Consider the following 17,977-nt stretch of genomic DNA (forward strand, 5'->3'; position numbering starts at 1 on the left):
TAATGCTATTGATACTAAATTGAAACTAAAAAGATATTGCGAAAGAGTATGTAGTTCTTTGCCACAGTTGCCCCACGGGTAGGGGTTTTGGTATCAGGGTGGAGTCAAAATTGTGTTGACAATTAAACATTTTTTTTTAACTTCTTGATAATTACCATTCCAATTCTTTTCAAATTTGATATGAAGCATCTTTGGGACAAGGGGGACTTAAAAGTAAATTTCAGGATTCCTGCACCCCCGGGGCCGTAGGGGCGGGACAAAAACTGCCAAAAATTGACATGTTCAAAAACAGAGGTAGTGAAAGTTCCATCGCCAAATGCTCGGCATCAGGTGTAAATATTACGGGTCCTCGGAGATGACCTTAAAAGCAGTAGGTGTGGCATGCTAAAGAAGCCTCACTGCGCAATGGCCGTAAGCGCCGAGCAAAGGCCTAAATTTGAAGCCCTTCACTGAGTGAAAAATTCTCGAGAGAGACGTTAAACAAGATACAATCAATCACACAACTGCATATCTGTAAGAAAAACTAAATGCATAGCGATGTAGAGCAGGAGTAGTTAGTCCCTTACCAAATTTGTAAATTTTATAATCCCACGGGGCAAGGGTTTTAGTTATTATTATAGTGCTTATTGTCTGTATCATTTGAAAGACTTCTTCAAGTTTGTTGATACTTTATAAAAACCTAAATGCATGTTTAAGAAAAGCAGAAAAGGGTATGCCAATATTGAAATATGCACGGGGGGAAAATAGTACAAATCACGGATTCGTTTTGCACGGATGATAAAAATGTCCGTGCGTCCGTGACGTAAATGGTGGTCGTATTGTGACATATTATGTAAAGTGTTTCATCAGTATGGGCACAATGATTCGGCCGGGGGCATTTAAGTTTCAAGAACACATCTTGTTTTAAACTGTAGCCGAATGTTAGAATTCAACTGAACAAGTTTTTTTTTTTTTTTTTTTTTTTTTTTTTTTTTTTTTTTTTTTTTTAGATTTCATAACCTTTGGGACTAGGCCTAGTGATACTTTTAACTAATACTCAGGTGACCGGTAAGCTTGCCTGTTGGCCTCTTGCTCTTGAAATCAATGAGTGCAGCTGATGGGGATTCGACTGTATTTTATAGATGTTGACCAATCACCATCCAGAAATTCCCCTCCTAACTCGTAATTTTATTCTGGGGAGGGGTCATATATTCGGTCTAAGATTACAATAGCTCCTTCCTCTCCGTCCCGCACCTGAGAATGAATGTAGGCTACGCTTCTTGTAAACGGTCTGTACAATGCTATATATACACTGTACATGATCTGGCTTTTGGGTGAAATGTCAAGGTCACTAGAGAGGAACCACATAGTTGCCCGGGTTTTTAGAATCCCAGGAGAAAATTGAGAATTGAATTAAGAATGTGCATATAATGACTAAGAAAGTCATTGCACGGCAACTCGCTTATCGAGCGCGTTTTTCCGGATTTATTTTATCTGTGCCGTCTCCGGGCCTTTCATAACGAATTTTATCGACCAAGCATCCATTATTTTCAATGGAAGATATTGACAGCGGTGCCGGTGATATGTCGAAGAGGGAGTAGCGTCATTAATATTATAATATTTTCCTTAATTAACATCAGAAGCAGTGTGGCTGTATATGAGTGTATGATCGCTACGTGTGCCATCGTTTACCACGCAAAACTACCTCACCAACTTGCACGAGCTGCCAAGGGTTGTATTTGATTTTAGCTACGGGCATTAAGATCTGTTTATGCAGACACTGGATTATTTATTATAAACTTTGTTTTTACTGTGCTTTTATGACTCTGGTTTATGTAGCAAGTTATTAAGATGAGTACTCGTACACCAGTCAAAAAAGTTCCCATTCATCTCCAGGTAAGGCTCAATATTCCTTGTCATAATGTAGTAGACACTTGCTACTTGCAATAATTCGCAACATGCGTATGGTGTGATGAATATAATTCATAGATTATAATTTTTTATGTATATTATCTTAATCGGTAACGTTTACTTTGTGGAAGCGAGTAATTTTTTTGTTCAAATTGTTGTAGTTCATGAAATGGAGCTTCACAGTTTCATGAGATGTTGTATGAGATATGTGCAAGCAATGAAAATGTGTAACATAATTTCAAGACTGCTAACTCATGAGGTCATGTGTGTAGAGTCAGGCTCCTCCCAGGACTGTAACGCGGCTTTCTAAAATTTTTGTAATAACATTTGACTGAAGTTTTGCGGTATGTGATGTGCTGTAGGATTTCCTTTAACACGATTTCACTGTAAGTCCTGTTTTTGTGACATCTGGTATCAGTGCAACAGATGGAAGGGGTTTAGTTGTATATATCTTTCTTAATTACAAAACTGCCACAATTCAGTGAAAGTTCTGCTGATGTAAAGTAAGAAGCCACAAAAACTCTGGAAACAGTTGCCTAAAATTTATTTATATATACATTACACATATGTACGTGTGCATATGAATATCAGAATGGAATCGTTTGATGCATCAAAGCAACTTGCAACATAGAAGCATCATGCCACACATGTAATGAAATTTCAATGATTATAGAAGTTTCCTTTCATATATAAGCATTTTTGTATGCAGTAGTAGTTTGTACACTATTTGCCCAGTCACATGTTTGGCTGTAATAAAAATCAAATAAGACACTGTGATCTGGGACTGTGAACATATCTGCTCTAACTGATGTACTGTGTCATTGTACCATGTGTATGCAATGTAATGGAGCAAGTGCCTAATTTGTTTTCCTACTGGTGGTTTGCATGTTGGCAGTGGTTATCAGGGGGGAATCAGATTAGGTACTGTTCCCCATTATTCTCACATTTTTACAACCAGTGTAAACAGTATTGATTCTGGAAACATGTCAGTCATTTGCTTGCTGTAACCTCCAGGCCTAGAGCACCCACACTATATAAATCAATATCAGCCTAGATATCAAACAGGTACTTATCATGAATAAATACAGGACTCTTTATATTAGAACAATTAAGTAATTTTTGTAATGCACAAAATGATGATGAACAGATATTGGTATTCTTAAGAGGACGCTGGAGAAGTATGAATTGATGCAGACAAAAAGAAGTGCTCAGATGAGTCATTGTTAGTAAATTTCTGTTCTCAATCCTATTCTGGGTGTAAGTCATCCCACAATTAAGGAAATGTTTAGATTAGAGGGAAGTATTGTGTCAATGTAAGACTCGGATTCTATTTAGTTTTAATAAGCATAGCTGTTTCCAACTGTATTTTTACTAACATTTTAGATTTCCATGAACAACACTTGGATACATACATTTGTAGTACACCATTAACATGTTCTGTGTTAAATTCAGTTTTTATGCATATGTAATAAAGCTGCAATAATAGTGGTCTTCCAACCTCTGGGACATAATTAATTGGGTATTCCATGCCACTCTTTCCATGAATCTCAGACACGTGTGTATTCCTTTATCAACACCTGTTGCCCTCCCACTAGTTTATCTTCCTGATGCTTCCGTACAATCTTCCACATTCCTGAAGTTCACCAAAATATTCAACATTTTATTTGAATAAACTCTTCTCTAAAAATATTGAGGTTCTGTGTTGTGTAGGGATAGCGCTAAACAGCAGCTCAAGAATTTAATTAGAATCTTCAGAAAGCCCTGCCATCAAATGCTGGTATTGTATCAACTATCTGTTGAATGGGAAAATTTCCAAAAGTATTTCCTGTTAGTTGCTCTTCCCAGGGGTGAAGAGGGAGGGGGTGGGGTCTTATCACGAATGAAACAAATGTGCTCAAGCATTCTGAAACAGTTTCAACTTGTTTTAACAACATGATACTCACATACATGACCTGTTTTGTGCTGCTTTATCAGACCCCTGTGGTCAGGAATGAAATTGCCCCTTAAGTTTTGTTTGGAAATTTTGCAGAAGCCATGGTTTTGGTAAGACATTGATTTCTCGTTGCTATTGATTTTATGGCCAGATAATAACTGTCCGGTCAGTAGTAAATTCAGCTGTATATATTGTTTGTTCGCAGAATTCTGTACATGTGTACTTATTGTTGATTAGTGTATTTAAAATATGAAGGAACAGGTGTCATGTACTAATTGGTGAAATCATGATTTAGTACTTCTGTGTAATTTATTTTTGATAAAATTATAATTTTTCATATTTTAGTGCAGACTAAGGTGCTGAATTATGAATCCTGCTAAATTAAGAACATATGTGCATGGTCTTCACGGTCATATAACACTTGATGTTCTCATCTGTTTTTGCATGGACGTGATAACGAATCGCATTGTGGACCAGCATATTATAACCAGTCCGTGGATATAAAAATTCATTGAAGACATCAGTAGTTTTTTTGAAGGTGATTTCAATGTCACTATGTATATGTATACAGTTACTATTATACAATATACTTGTACAATATAGTTGTCACAGACACCTTTGTATTTGTACTGTCATCAGGTACATCAACAAATAATCAAGAATGAATGATAAAAATATATCGGTAATTAATCCCAGACCAGTGGCATCTAAAACCTGTATTTAGAGATAGCATCTTCTTGTTGCACAATGTATTTAGTACTGCACAATGTATACAGTACAATTACATCTAGATAAGTAAAGGCTGCTCTAGGACTGGTTAAACCGTTCAAGTGTTGTGAACATGTTAAGGTCACACTGTAATTAATGCTCCACACCGCAGAGAGATGCATCAAAAGATTAGCTTCTCTTTAAACCAGACTTCATTCCTGCACATCAACATTAAAACATTCTTATTTCTATTACTGTCTTCAGAACAGTTTTTGTTTTTATTTGGAGGGGGGATGCATGCTTCAAACAATAATGAGATCTTACCTGTGAGAGTTTATTCTCATTGTGGCATGATCTATCTGTTATGATAGATCTTTCATTAAAGTAATGTGAAAATGTTGACCAAGTAAGTGCATTTAAATTTCTTTGTGTTAAATCAGGATTACACACCTAACACACTCATTATGCCTATAATCTGGTTGATTTGACAAATCAGAAAGGAATCAATGAGATTAATGCATTTTCAGCTCAGGCTAAAAATACTGCATTTTTCTCAGATTACGCATTATTGTTGGAAGTACATTTTCTTGAAAGCCAAAATCGTTAAGTCAGCTAGCATATAATCAGCTTTCAGTTGATGTAGTTAGTAGGTAATATATCCTAAGGGAAATGATTGATAGGTTAGATTCAGAATTAAGGGGGTAAATTTATACAGGAGATTATCATAATAAGAATTCAAGTTCTTGACTTGCAAAGCTATATCCAACCACTACACATTTTTTTATTTTCTTGATCATGAATAAGCTTAAATATCTCTACTTTTAAGTTCAAATTTTTTTAGTCATGGGATATTCTTTTTATTTTAATACCTACATTCTATATGCATTGATTTTTTTAATATCTTTTGGGAAATATGTGGATGTTATTTCTCACTAATACTTACATTAAACTTGTATCAAGTACGTGTGACATCAATGAATATCAATTGGTATCAAATTTTATTTCTTATATACAGCACAGTAGGCTATTTAAATCTGTATTTAATTCCCTCACCTTGATTGGGCCCCACCACATTTCTACCGGTATATAGAATAGAAACCAGCGAACTTTAAAAACCGTCCTTATCAAAAGTTTGAAATAATTTGTACTTTTTGTGGCCTAAACCATCAAAGCGTGATAGTTCATTGAGATTTGGGGGTCTGTGTCTTGTACATTTTGTACCGTGACCTGGGCAAGGGGTTCATTCAGATGGAAGACATGGATAATGCATCACAAAAAGAGGTAAGGGCAAGTGAGGATGGAATTGACCCCACCCATACAGCTGTGATAAGGAAAGATAGCTGAATATTTGTTTTGAAAGATAATATTGGGGACACCAGGTTCTGTAAGGAAAACTGTGCCCAGAAGGCTTGACTTTGTAGTATTTTGTTGTGTTGGCAGAAGTGTTGTGTCGGTTTTATGGGGGTAATGGCTGGTGTCAATGTTTATTTAGGCCTATTAAATGTTTTTGTATATGACTGATTTACCTAGCAGGTAGATTTTTTATACACCTGTGTCATTCTGTTATGGAAAGAACCATAATAGATATGAAATTTATTTTAGAAGTTATTAATACAATGTACAGTACATTTAGCTCTTTAAAAAGTTAAAAGATCTATATCAGATTATATATACACAGTTCATGCAGCATTATGGATGTGTGTGTAAGGGCTAGGGTCCATGTTAAATTTACACATGTAGCAAGACACACAGAGCTAATGGGTTTGCACTTGCACATAGATTTCCAGCAGCTCTAAATGTGATTATTGCAACTTCTAGTAGCATCTTAATTGTAAAGAACAGCAAGTGAGTGTGTGGAGTGAGAGTTACATGACATTGGCAGCTTTATAAACAGGTTTAGGCCTCTAGTAAGCCCTCAGTGGCTCAGATATATGTAACAATATAGCCTTGAGGATGGAAATGCTGATTGACAAGGTCACAGACGGATAGAGGGATTACATTGTTGTCTTTACCTGTGTGGAGGAGATGAAATGTATGATCAGGATTACTTTTCCACAAGAGGGCAATTACCCATGATTCTTTGCATGACTTTACTCATACCCACATACATGTTTAAGTGCACTATGTGTACAAGAGTAAAAGATTCTGTAAAAGTGCTTGAAACATCATTGCTACATTAAATGGCAGTCTGTCCTGGGTTGGAGGGACGGTTTACTGTAGGGTTTAGGGCTATGGCAGTGTGTCACAGCTGGCAGCCTTTTATCATTTAGATTAACTTTTGATGTACAGTACAAGTTAGAACAAGCATGTGTGTGTAGATACACAAGCAAGTTTTCTGCAGATGATGCACAGAGCAACATAATTTAATTCACTTAAGGGGCCTCCTCACTTGATGAATATGTTATGTTTAAGGCATGTTTTAAGAGTTTCACTGAGCTTACACAATGGATGGGGGAATGTGGGAGAGAAGCAGACATTTATTGATTTTGTCTGTAGCTGGAGACATTCTGTCATAATAAACAGGGGCCCCAAGTCTGCAAAGGGAGTTCTTGATCCGCACAATATAGAGACACAAGTGCTGCTTTAGTTATGCATAAACACTCTGAATTAATCTGACGATGACTGATAATACTGCTGTGTATAGTTTGTAGGTGTATTGATTTACAAGTCTTGCATATGAAGTACATCTGATTTGCATTCATCTATATATATATATTAAAATCTAGTTTTATTTGTTTTTATTTACTAAATAGTATATATATCTTGAGACACACCTGAAATGTCTTGAATTATTTTATTTCTATTAAACATAGAATACCTTAATTTCAGTCCAGTGGGTATTGGTTTTCTATGATTTGGATTGATTTTTCACATCTTAGTGTGTTTAATGGATTGATTTTAGATTCACATCTTAGTGTGTTTAATGAAATGTCTGTTGCACTAGCTGCTGCAGGTCTGTTGCAGTATTGCAAATATTGATTTGTCTGAATCATAGAATTTCTTTAATTTAAGGGAAATAGTACAAACATTAGAACAGTGCATTGTCTAGAACATTGAGTGACACAGGCACTTATTGTGAAGGACAGAATAAATTAATGTGGTTTGAGTCAGACCTGCTGCAGGAAATCAGTGAATAGAAAGATTAAAATCTGTTTATGGTAAAAATTGTGTGAGGGAGTTATGTGCTCTTTGCCTCATGTGTTCAGGAAAATCCTGAACAACTTCCCTGATGCGAACTGTGATCATCGCTCTCAGGGGGATGGTCAGGAGATGGCGAGATCCTTAGAGGAGGATCATAAATGTGATGGATGGGTGTGCAGTTGTGATCAGCACAGAGTAAGGGTGATTTCCTGTTCACTGTGGATTTTTTTTTGATGGGATTGTTAGTTCAAGCAACATGTACTTTCCTTCTGTGTCGATTCTTGTTGTGAGACATTGATCTGAATTCAGTTTGAAATTGTCGGAGCTTTCTTGTACATGTATACTTGCCTGCCAGGACTTGATATCATTCTTGTGTAGTTGTTTATTTGACTGTTGTAGTTTGCATACTTATTTTACACCATGTACTAACCCTATGTCATCCTGGTTTTCACAGAGCGCTCAGTCTCGACTGTTAATCAAGGGAGGAAAAATTGTCAATGATGACCAGTCCTTTGATGCAGATATATACATAGAGGATGGAATTATCAAGTGAGATTTAAATGTGGACTACCTATAGCATTTCGTCTATTCTGATTATTTATAGAATGTGTTTGCTCTTTCTAAACATTACATATTGTTATACATCATAATTTTTTCCTTATATAAAACTAATATGATTTAGAACCAACTGTTAAACCAACTCTCACACTTGTTGTTTATTGACCAGTCAACAGTTTACAAACTGTTGACCAGGCAATGGTCTGCCCTATTTCTATTGGCTGTGCTAATCGCCTGATTCTCGATCTTTTGCTTTGTTTACATAATGATGTAATTGATGATGGATTACAAAATTTATTAGATGAAATGCAGAGCAGAAACAAAAAAATGTAATTATTGATTATCATTTCAGATATTGGGTATGTTTTCTTTTACACTTGTAGATACGTTGACCAATGTATACAATCAACTGTCTTGTTATAAGTTCAAAGTCAACAAACCTTATGCATCTAGAAAAACAACCTAGAATGTTGGTGTATAACAAAACAGTTATGGACTGTGTCCTTGAACAACAGCTGTTTTGTTTGACCCTAGAAGGGATCTGTTGCCCTCAGCCTATGGGAACAGATCCATCCTTGGGTCAAACAATATAGCTGTAGTCCTCGGACCCAGTCAGTAACTTTATACTGTATACTGTTTTAAAGGTTTATACAATGTACATATATATTTTTTTTTTAATTGGAAGAAATTGATTAAGAATTACTGGTATTTATAGAATTCCTTGTATTTATGTTAACTTTGAATAGATTTTAAAACTTTTGTAAAAAGATGTGTCAAATGGTGACAACAGGGAAACTAGACGCAAATAGAAGCATGATAGGGAAAAGGATATAATATGATATTCAGAAAGTACTTCGTGATCTATCTGTTATTTCTAATTAACATAATGCATGTACACAAGTTTTTCATAAGTAATTTGATTGTCATCCAAATGTAGAAAAACACATGTATGTATTCCAGGCAGGTGGGAACAAATCTGGTTATACCAGGTGGTGCTAGAACAATTGAGGCCAAGGGAAAGCTTGTTATGCCAGGTAAGAAAAAGTACAAAAGCAACCAAAGATACCTGATTGCTGGCTAAAGGTTACAATCTGTCACTTTTACCTTCGCTATTCCCAGATTTAGCTGGAATTTTATGACCTCAGCAAGTTGAATTTCAATAGACACAAACACAGATCTACACACCAATCAAAATGTGTCTACCATGTTACCACCTGTAAGATAATAGAAAGAGAAACAATCATGAGGGGGTGGTTGTGTCCCCAAACTTTGTCCTTGAAGACCAGTAGAAGAGTGTTTAGTGTTTACCATCACCTTTGACGAGTATTAAAGTTTCTTTCTTTGCTTTGATGTACAGAGCTACCATGAGTGTATTATAGTCTGGTCTAAGTACTTAAAACATGAAATTTTTATCACTAGTGATTTACCACTTCCTGTTCCTGTGTCTAAATCTCATCCCTTCTATCAATAACAGGTTTAATGGCTTTCTGCTTGTAGGAATGCTTGAAATGTTTCTAGAAATGTAGATGAAGGAAACAGCCATTAAACAGTTTCCATTGCATGTATTCCTAATAGTTTTATAATTATATCATGCAAATGAGCTTAATTCAATTATCCAATAGTGGTCCTACATGTATGTGGTAACTGTGAAGCTTGAAATAAATCTGCCAAGGGCAAATATGTGGAGTAGCAGATTGGAACTCTTGGTTTGCAAATATGCTCAACTGATTTTTAAAATGGTATTTCCTTTTTGCTCAGTGAAATTTATGCATTATGATGTACCATTACAGGTGGCATCGACACCCACACACACATGCAATTACCATTCATGGGAACATATGCGGTGGATGATTTTTACAGCGGTACAAAAGCAGCCTTGGCTGGTGGAACCACCATGATCAGTAAGGATCTCTAGTAAAACTGTGATAGAATTAACATCGACATTTTACATGGACAGGACTCTTTTTAAAGAAGTATCATTTGGACATTTTGAAATCTTTCATCTCTAAATGAAACTAGAATGCAAAGCGTTTTTCTATTAGACCAAATAACAAAGCAAAATTAGTCAATTGTGATAGTTTTAAAGGGTAGATTATCACAAGACATTAGCTTGGTAATTTCTGGTTGCAGTTGACTTTGTCTTGGATCAGAAGGGAGTGTCACTACTAGAGGCCTATGATAAATGGAGGGGCTGGGCAGATGGAAAAGTATGCTGTGACTATGGGCTCCATGTTGGAGTCACATGGTGGAGTGAACAGGTTGCCAAGGAGATGGAAACTTTATGTGCTGATAAAGGTGAAGTGTAAACTCGTGTATTTGTCCATGGGTTAAGTTTTAATGTTGAACCATTCCATTTTGAGCTCATATATACTTGACAATAAAAATTTATAATTTCTTTTTTCAGGTATTAACTCATTCAAAATGTTCCTAGCATACAAAGATGTATTTATGTTGAATGATGCTGAACTGTATGAGGCATTTGTGCGATGTAAAGAATTGGGAGCGCTTGGTATGGTGCATGCAGAAAATGGTCATCTAATTGCTGAGGTGAGAGTTATGTGGATCTCTTCAGTTTGGACAATGTAGAAATAAATTGTAATGATTTCCATTCCTTTTGAATATATCATTCTTTATCCACAGAAATCAAAAGAGATGGTGAAAATGGGAATCACAGGACCCGAAGGTCATGAAATGTGTCGTCCAGAGGAGGTATGCCCTTTGTGTACTCTAGAGAAAATAAGAAAGTCCAATTACTTTATCAAAGAATGCTGATTAGAACAGTACCCTTTGTAGGAGGAATTTGTAGTGTCATGAAATTTCTCTTACAATGGAAAAATTTATGAGAGATAATTAATTTACAAGTCCAGATTTCCAATTTCTTATTCATGCTGTTTGATATTGATATTGTGCAAATAGACTGACTTAAGTTCCATTGTGTTTAGGTAGAAGCTGAGGCTACTCAACGAGCCATCACTATAGCTAATCAGGCCAGTTGTCCTCTTTATGTGGTGCATGTCATGAGTAAATCTTCAGCTGATGTAGTGTCCAAGGCCAGGAGGGAAGGTAAATCTATAGCTTGTTACAGTTTTAATATGAATGGTTTAAACTTTTTACAATGTGTTGGAGTATAATAGTGTATCTTATCTTGGTATCAGAAAATATATATGTGTTAGACAGCATCCAGAATATGTAGGTTTTTTTAGTTACCTACCAGTGGAACTGAAGGGAGGGAACAGTAGATTTCCTCTTCATCTGTTCTTCTGTGTGTCAATACCTATCTATCTGTTTGTCTGCAAAATCTTTAACCTTGGTCATAACTTTTAATGGAAAGAGATAGGGCTTTCATATTTCACATGTGTATTCCTTGTGACAAGACCTTTCTTTTCATACAGAAAGTTTTACCTCATGAACTTGACCTTAGAGTTTTGTCAAATGGGTGCATCAGTGTTTCACAAATAATCTTGTTTCCACCATGCTTTGATTTTGGAAGCTGAAATTTGGATTGTGATTGACTAACTTTGTGCCTAATGTAGTCTTCCAGACTTTTCCCTGCATTGCCTGAACTCAGAAATCTGAAACTTGATAGGTGGTTCTTGAGTGGAACGTTTCACTTTTGCTACAGTTGAATTATTCTAATGTAACAAAAATTGTAAACTTTAGTCTCATGGTTGACTGAATTAATTCTTGTACTCTGTCTGATTCTCTGAATTTTTTATTGTGTGTGATCTATATAATCTAAGGTATACCATTTGTTATAAAGTTTGTCTAATTTACTGCATCTATTTAAAAGAGATTGAACTTATATTTCCTGGTATTGAAAACTAGTATCGACCCACTTGTCCACATATACATGGTCTGCATATCATGACATTCCTCCAATAAATAGGGGGCACTGGTAGGGGATTGATTTTGCAATACTCTTAGAATCTTTGTTTTGTTGGTGTTCTTACTCTTACAAAAGAGTTGAATTGAGTGCAGAAATTTGTGTGCTTTTCGCACTTTTCAGTTTTAACATCTGGATTTGACAAATATTATTGTACTTGATATAAATTCTCTTTTGTAGTGGTATTGTAATACAAGGATCACAACACAGGTTTATATTTATTTCAGGTAAAGTTGTATTTGGTGAGCCCATAGCTGCTAGTCTTGGCACAGATGGAACCCACTATTGGAACAAGTGCTGGAGACATGCTGCTGGTCATGTAATGGGTCCGCCCCTTCGACCCGACTCTAGCACTCCGGGGTATTTAATGGATCTCTTAGCAAAGTAAGTACTAAGTAGCATTGATATACAGTCAATCCTGTGTTAAGCAGTCACCCGTGGGATTCAGTAAAAGTGACCTTTATTGAGAGGTGACCCCTCAAGGTCCACTTTATCAAATGAAACTTGGATGTTCTATTATTTACAATACTACATCCCTATAAAGTACTTACATATATACTCACATGCATGTAAATGCATATAGATTGCTACATAATAAAAAACAAAATTTGAAACATTTGAATTTATGGATAAAGACCAATTCACATACAGTTGTATTGGATATTTGTAACTTGAGTTTTCCCCAGCAACTCCCAATTTCATAATTTCAATGGTTTCATATTGTTCTAAAGATTTAACACTTTCCTCCCACCCTTTTCTGCCAATTTATCTGAAATGATATCCCTGGGTTTACCCTGTAAAACCAACTCATTATGATATACAGGTGACTCCTGATAACTTGAAGTTCAAGGGATCTTGTTAAAATTTTGAGAGTTTGAGAGATCAGAATTCGGAAATTGAAGGTCTGACCATATGGTTAAGATTTTACAGTATTAACCGGAAATGTTTACCAACAGGGCCAAAATAAAATTATAGTTTGTTTGGAATTGCCGCCCGTCTCATTAAAATTATCCCCGCAGGAAAAATTTTATTGACAAAATTATTTATATTTTTTTTGTTCTATCGGTAAAAAAGTTTATAATTTTGTTCAATCTGTAATAAAGCATTCAAAAAATTGTCATTGACAAGCAGTAGCAATTGGAACTCCTTGAATGTCTCGCGCACTCGACATAGACATCTGCGTAGAGTGCGTGAGGCATTCGAGGAGTTCCGATTGCAAGCAGTAGCCACCAAAATGTCATCACAAAGTGTAAAGCGTCCCGCTAATGAGTCAAACATTCCTTTAGACCTTGCCCTCCCTGTAAAACTGATCCTCTAATTTCAGTTATGACTTACTTGTAAATCTTGGGCTAGTAAATAAATCTTTAGACCTAGTCCTCCTTGTCAAATACTGTAAAACTGATCCTCTAATTTCAGTAATGACTTACAAGTAACAGGGACAGACAACTGTACATTCAATGCAGACCAGAAGGCCTTGGGTAAGGATGATTTCCGTAGTATCCCCAATGGAGTCAATGGTGTGGAGGACAGAATGTCAGTCATCTGGGAAAAGGGCGTGGTTAGTAAACAGATTCATTTTCATTTGTGGAGGAAATTAGATGGATTGCTTAATATGAGGCAAAACTTGCATAAATAATATGTGCAGCTGGTGTAAGCCATTAATGACAAACGTTTAGTGTCTCTGATTTGTTTTCAGCATTCTGGAAAAATGGATCCATGTCGATTTGTAGCTGTGACTAGTACTAATGCAGCCAAAATATTTAATATTTACCCACAAAAGGTCAGTTTCACCATCATCTTCCATTCTTGTTCCTTTTAAAAACATGAAATGTCAACAGAACTTTATTAATGATATATCTATGTTATTTATGAGCTTTCATAATGATAACGAGAGATTCTATTTACCGTAATGTTCGATAGAAAGAAACCATATAACAGTGAAATTGCTTACTGTTAACAGGGCCGTATAGCAGTAGGATCTGATGCAGACATTGTGATCTGGGATCCCAAAGACACCAGGGCCATTTCTGCTAAGACCCACCATCAGGCTGTAGACTTCAATATATTTGAGGGAATGGTTTGTCATGGTGTTCCAGTGTATGTTATCACCAATGGCCATGTTGTGTTGGATGAGGGGCAGGTAACTGAGACCATGGCTATTGTAATCTAGATTAGTCACATGCGAATTGTCTCTCTTTACACATTTCATGAATACCATTGTGAAGTAATGTTTATTTGTCATTGGTGAATTTTTAAAGTTGTTGAAATAATAAATTTTCTTCAAAAGCTTAAGGTAACCCAGGGCATGGGCAGATTTATTCCCACACCATGCAATGCTGAAATGGTATACGGGAGAGTTGCTAAACGTGATCTGGTAAGATTCTTTCATACATTTAGAAAGAAATGATAATGGGGATAGAAAATATCGATATAAGAAAGATTGACAAAACCTATAAAACTTCTATATTGTATTGTAGGCCAGATTACCACAGAAGGTTGATAGAGATGCATACACAGGCTCCGTGGTGAAGATAACCAGCAATGGAGACACCTCAGCTGTCAAGCGAGATGAAAACCCCATTGTTGCTGATACTGCTTCGTTTCAACACAGCAGACCCCCGACTAGAGGTGGTGGCAGAAACTTACAAGATTCCTCTTTTGCTCTTAGTGGTAAGCACACTAACTCTCTGGTGAATTTTGGTGTAAATGAATTTCTTTGGTTTTTGATAGATTTCATCATTTTCTGCATCTTAATTTTTCAAAATTTATTAAGATGCTCTTTTCCAGTTTCTTTATTTTCATAGATGACTTTGAAAAACACCAGAATTTCACTGTAGCTTTTGAATAATGAGGAAATATGCATGCTTTGAATTATATTGATAATATATAATATCCTGGAAAGGCAGATGTATTTTGTCAGCATATTTTTGCAACAAATTATAATCTGGATTATCAGAAGGATGAAAAATTTACATGTCCAAAGCTCAGATTGATCAAGGGTCATAGAAATTTAGATGGTCATTTACATTTCAAAGTAAGTGTCCTCATATTCTATTTTAAACTCACAACTGGTGTGGGAATCCTGGCATGTTCTCTTTATGAATAAAACAGCTTGATTAAAAAGAATTTGTAGCATGGTGTAACAACATTAACTATTGAGCAGGTTGACGGGTGTTCATTACACGTATATACAAGCATGACAAAGAACACAATTTGAATATTTAACAATTACAATAAAAACTGCATGATGTTCTCAATAATATCAACAGATGGATGGCAGATGGAGATGGGTCTTCTGATCTATATTTTATCACTGTAAATACTGTGCCACATGGTAATGATAAAGCTTGGAAAAGGATAACTACACTTGTGCAAAGTGTATTGAAAACCATCAATCCAAAGAACTAGATTGAAATATGAAGGGGGTTGTGTGTGGGTTTTATTAATATGCTTTCATATATGTTAACTCTACACAAAACATAAGTAATGAAAGCATAATACGAATTGGAAAAGTTTCCCATGGTCATGGAGTGGTAAATATTAATATGCATTCACATACTGGGACTCAAAAACTCTTGAGACAAAAACAGAACATCTGTTCTCCAAGTCAGAGGTGTGGTTCTAGATGATTAATTCTACAAGGTGTGGTTCTAGATGATTAATTCTACAAGGTGGTCATAAATTTTGTTGTCAGACTACAGAGTGAAATATTTTTATATTGTTAAATCAGATATATACATTATACATATCAATTTACATGTATTTAGTGGAATGTGTATATACATAAATTTAATGATTATTTTGAGTTACATCTGAAAATGTTACTAAAACCTTCATGCAATGAAATTAAAGAGAACTGTTATTTTGTGGATATTGATAACAAACTACGGACTTGTGTTTGTTTAGTGTTCATTATTTGTTGTGATATGAAGTATCTTCTCCTTGATTCAAATGTAATAACAATTTAGACCATTGTCAAATTCTAGGGACCAGAAATAGATCTCAGTTTTCAAAATGTGCATTGTATTTCAACAGGTGAACAGATAGATGACAAGGCTCCCCGTCGAGCTCAGATCAGAACATCCAATCCCCCGGGAGGGAAGTCGTCCGGCCTTTGGTGAGGAAACCACCATCTGATGGTTCATGGGACCACTTGGATACGTCTACATGGGGAAGAAGCTTTTTTTCGTCGCTTGTGAAGATATTTATACAACTGCTGAGAGAAATGACCAGTCACCTGTGGTTTAATAATGTTAGTTCGCATCTAAGAAGACAGTTTGAAACAACTAGGATCAAATTGATCACTAAGACATTGATAAGTTTAATCAAGATCCAGGAAGTAATTCAGGTGGTTTGTCATGTAATGTCAGTACGTCTTTTTCCTCTGATTTGTAGAGAGCTGAGCAATTATGTTGTGCTAAATGTCAGTTCCTGTGATACTTACCTGAATGTCACTTTTTCATATTGTAAACAAGTTTGCGATTACATACTATAAAAGATCGTTTACAGGAAAGAATATTTTGTCTTTTACAAAAATTTTTATACAGATGTTGTCTGCTATTGCTGTAAAACTTAAATTAGTGTAACTTTTTTTTTTATTGAAATCAGATTCTGTCTCCGATCATGTAACTCCAGGAAGTCATTTGGTATCTGAGACTCGTGCACTTCCTAGCAAGGTCTAGTTGATAAAGCTGTTTTCATCAGATACTGTAGCTGGACTGTGTGGTGTTTTGTGGGTGGTATATAAGTTATTCCTATCCGTTCAGTTAAAGGCAGCCTTGATTTTTATTCTGTTGATGTAATAATACGAGTTGTGATTATGCTTATTACATGTAGTTCAGTTTGTTTTATTGCACTGCAGAGCATTATGAGTATTCTGCAGGTGTTAATTAAACGAATAAGATAGGTAACATATTAAGTTTATATAATAATAAGTTTAATTTGTTCGATACTTACTTCTTGAATGCTAGTGCTAGTCAAGAGAAGAGGAAAGCATTGAATACTTAGTAATTAGGATTTTGCAATGAAAACGAAGTTATAGTATTTACACTTATCAGGAATTTTGACTTCATGTATTTCCTATCTATGTCACATGTGTCTGCAAGTTTATTATTCTGATAGTTGTAGCACTGCCTTTAGTATGACTTGAATGTACATGTACTCTGATTTAGCATGTATTGTATGGTTAATAAACAATTGAAAGCAATTTACTGTGGGTTTCCTCTGTTACAAGTAGATTATGATTAAAATTGGAAATGGAAAAAAAAAAATTCTGCCCACATGATGGAAGATGTAGTAGAGACACATAATTTTTTGGGTCTTTTTCTGCCTTAGTTTTTTTTTTACCCAAGAGTTATGGTTGTACCTACATGGGTTACAGTTACATGTACCAATACAGTTGTTGTGAAAGTGTGTAAATGGAAAGGTGAACACTCCATAATTCTTCTGTAGTTCTAATCATGATTTGTTGACACAATTTTGATTTCTGAGGATGTAAAAAAAAAGTCTCAAAATTTTCTCGGCTCTTCGGAATTAACATTTTGTGATAATTTAATGAAAATCTGATGCATACTTTGTTTATATCACTTCACTTGCTAAACGACAGATGGAATAAAATTAAGAGCATCGCTCACAGTTAAAATGTTTTCATGCAGTACTCCATCGTCAGATATTTTAAGACTAGTATACAAGATATTACACAAGATCAAAAGTGGTCATATTTAATCAAAAAGCACACACAATTATATATGGTTACAGGGTGGATTTAGTGATGCAGACCATGAGTTAAATGTAAAGTGGGTTGTATATGAAAACTTTTTAAACGCCGCTTGTTTATTGTTGTAGCGGTCAGCTGGGTTCGGTCA

At 35.5% G+C, this 17,977-nt stretch overlaps 1 protein-coding gene across 25 annotated transcripts in view; it reads left to right on the plus strand.

Moving 5' to 3' along the window:
• Positions 1-17,319, plus strand: part of LOC125683643 (dihydropyrimidinase-like) — a 29,083-nt gene extending 11,764 nt beyond the window's left edge. For 6 of the 25 annotated variants that reach the window (XM_048925007.2, XM_048925008.2, XM_048925009.2 and 3 more), the window contains 14 exons: positions 8,127-8,221; positions 9,191-9,264; positions 10,021-10,131; positions 10,361-10,525; positions 10,635-10,777; positions 10,871-10,939; positions 11,173-11,293; positions 12,341-12,497; positions 13,530-13,671; positions 13,810-13,893; positions 14,074-14,253; positions 14,401-14,487; positions 14,591-14,783; positions 16,149-17,319. In XM_048925007.2, the coding sequence (XP_048780964.1) occupies positions 8,127-8,221; positions 9,191-9,264; positions 10,021-10,131; positions 10,361-10,525; positions 10,635-10,777; positions 10,871-10,939; positions 11,173-11,293; positions 12,341-12,497; positions 13,530-13,671; positions 13,810-13,893; positions 14,074-14,253; positions 14,401-14,487; positions 14,591-14,783; positions 16,149-16,234 (1,707 nt within the window). In that variant the 3' untranslated portion in view covers positions 16,235-17,319. Of the gene's footprint in view, positions 1-956; positions 5,813-6,070; positions 7,959-8,126; positions 8,222-9,190; positions 9,265-10,020; positions 10,132-10,360; positions 10,526-10,634; positions 10,778-10,870; positions 10,940-11,172; positions 11,294-12,340; positions 12,498-13,529; positions 13,672-13,809; positions 13,894-14,073; positions 14,254-14,400; positions 14,488-14,590 lie in introns of those variants that run through there. The other 19 variants (XM_056140206.1, XM_056140207.1, XM_056140202.1 and 16 more) reach the window with 13 other exon arrangements.
• Positions 17,320-17,977: the final 658 nt, after the last annotated feature.

The sequence above is a fragment of the Ostrea edulis genome, chromosome 6, assembly GCF_947568905.1.
Source record: "Ostrea edulis chromosome 6, xbOstEdul1.1, whole genome shotgun sequence".
In the NCBI taxonomy this organism is placed as follows: Eukaryota; Metazoa; Mollusca; class Bivalvia; order Ostreida; family Ostreidae; genus Ostrea; species Ostrea edulis.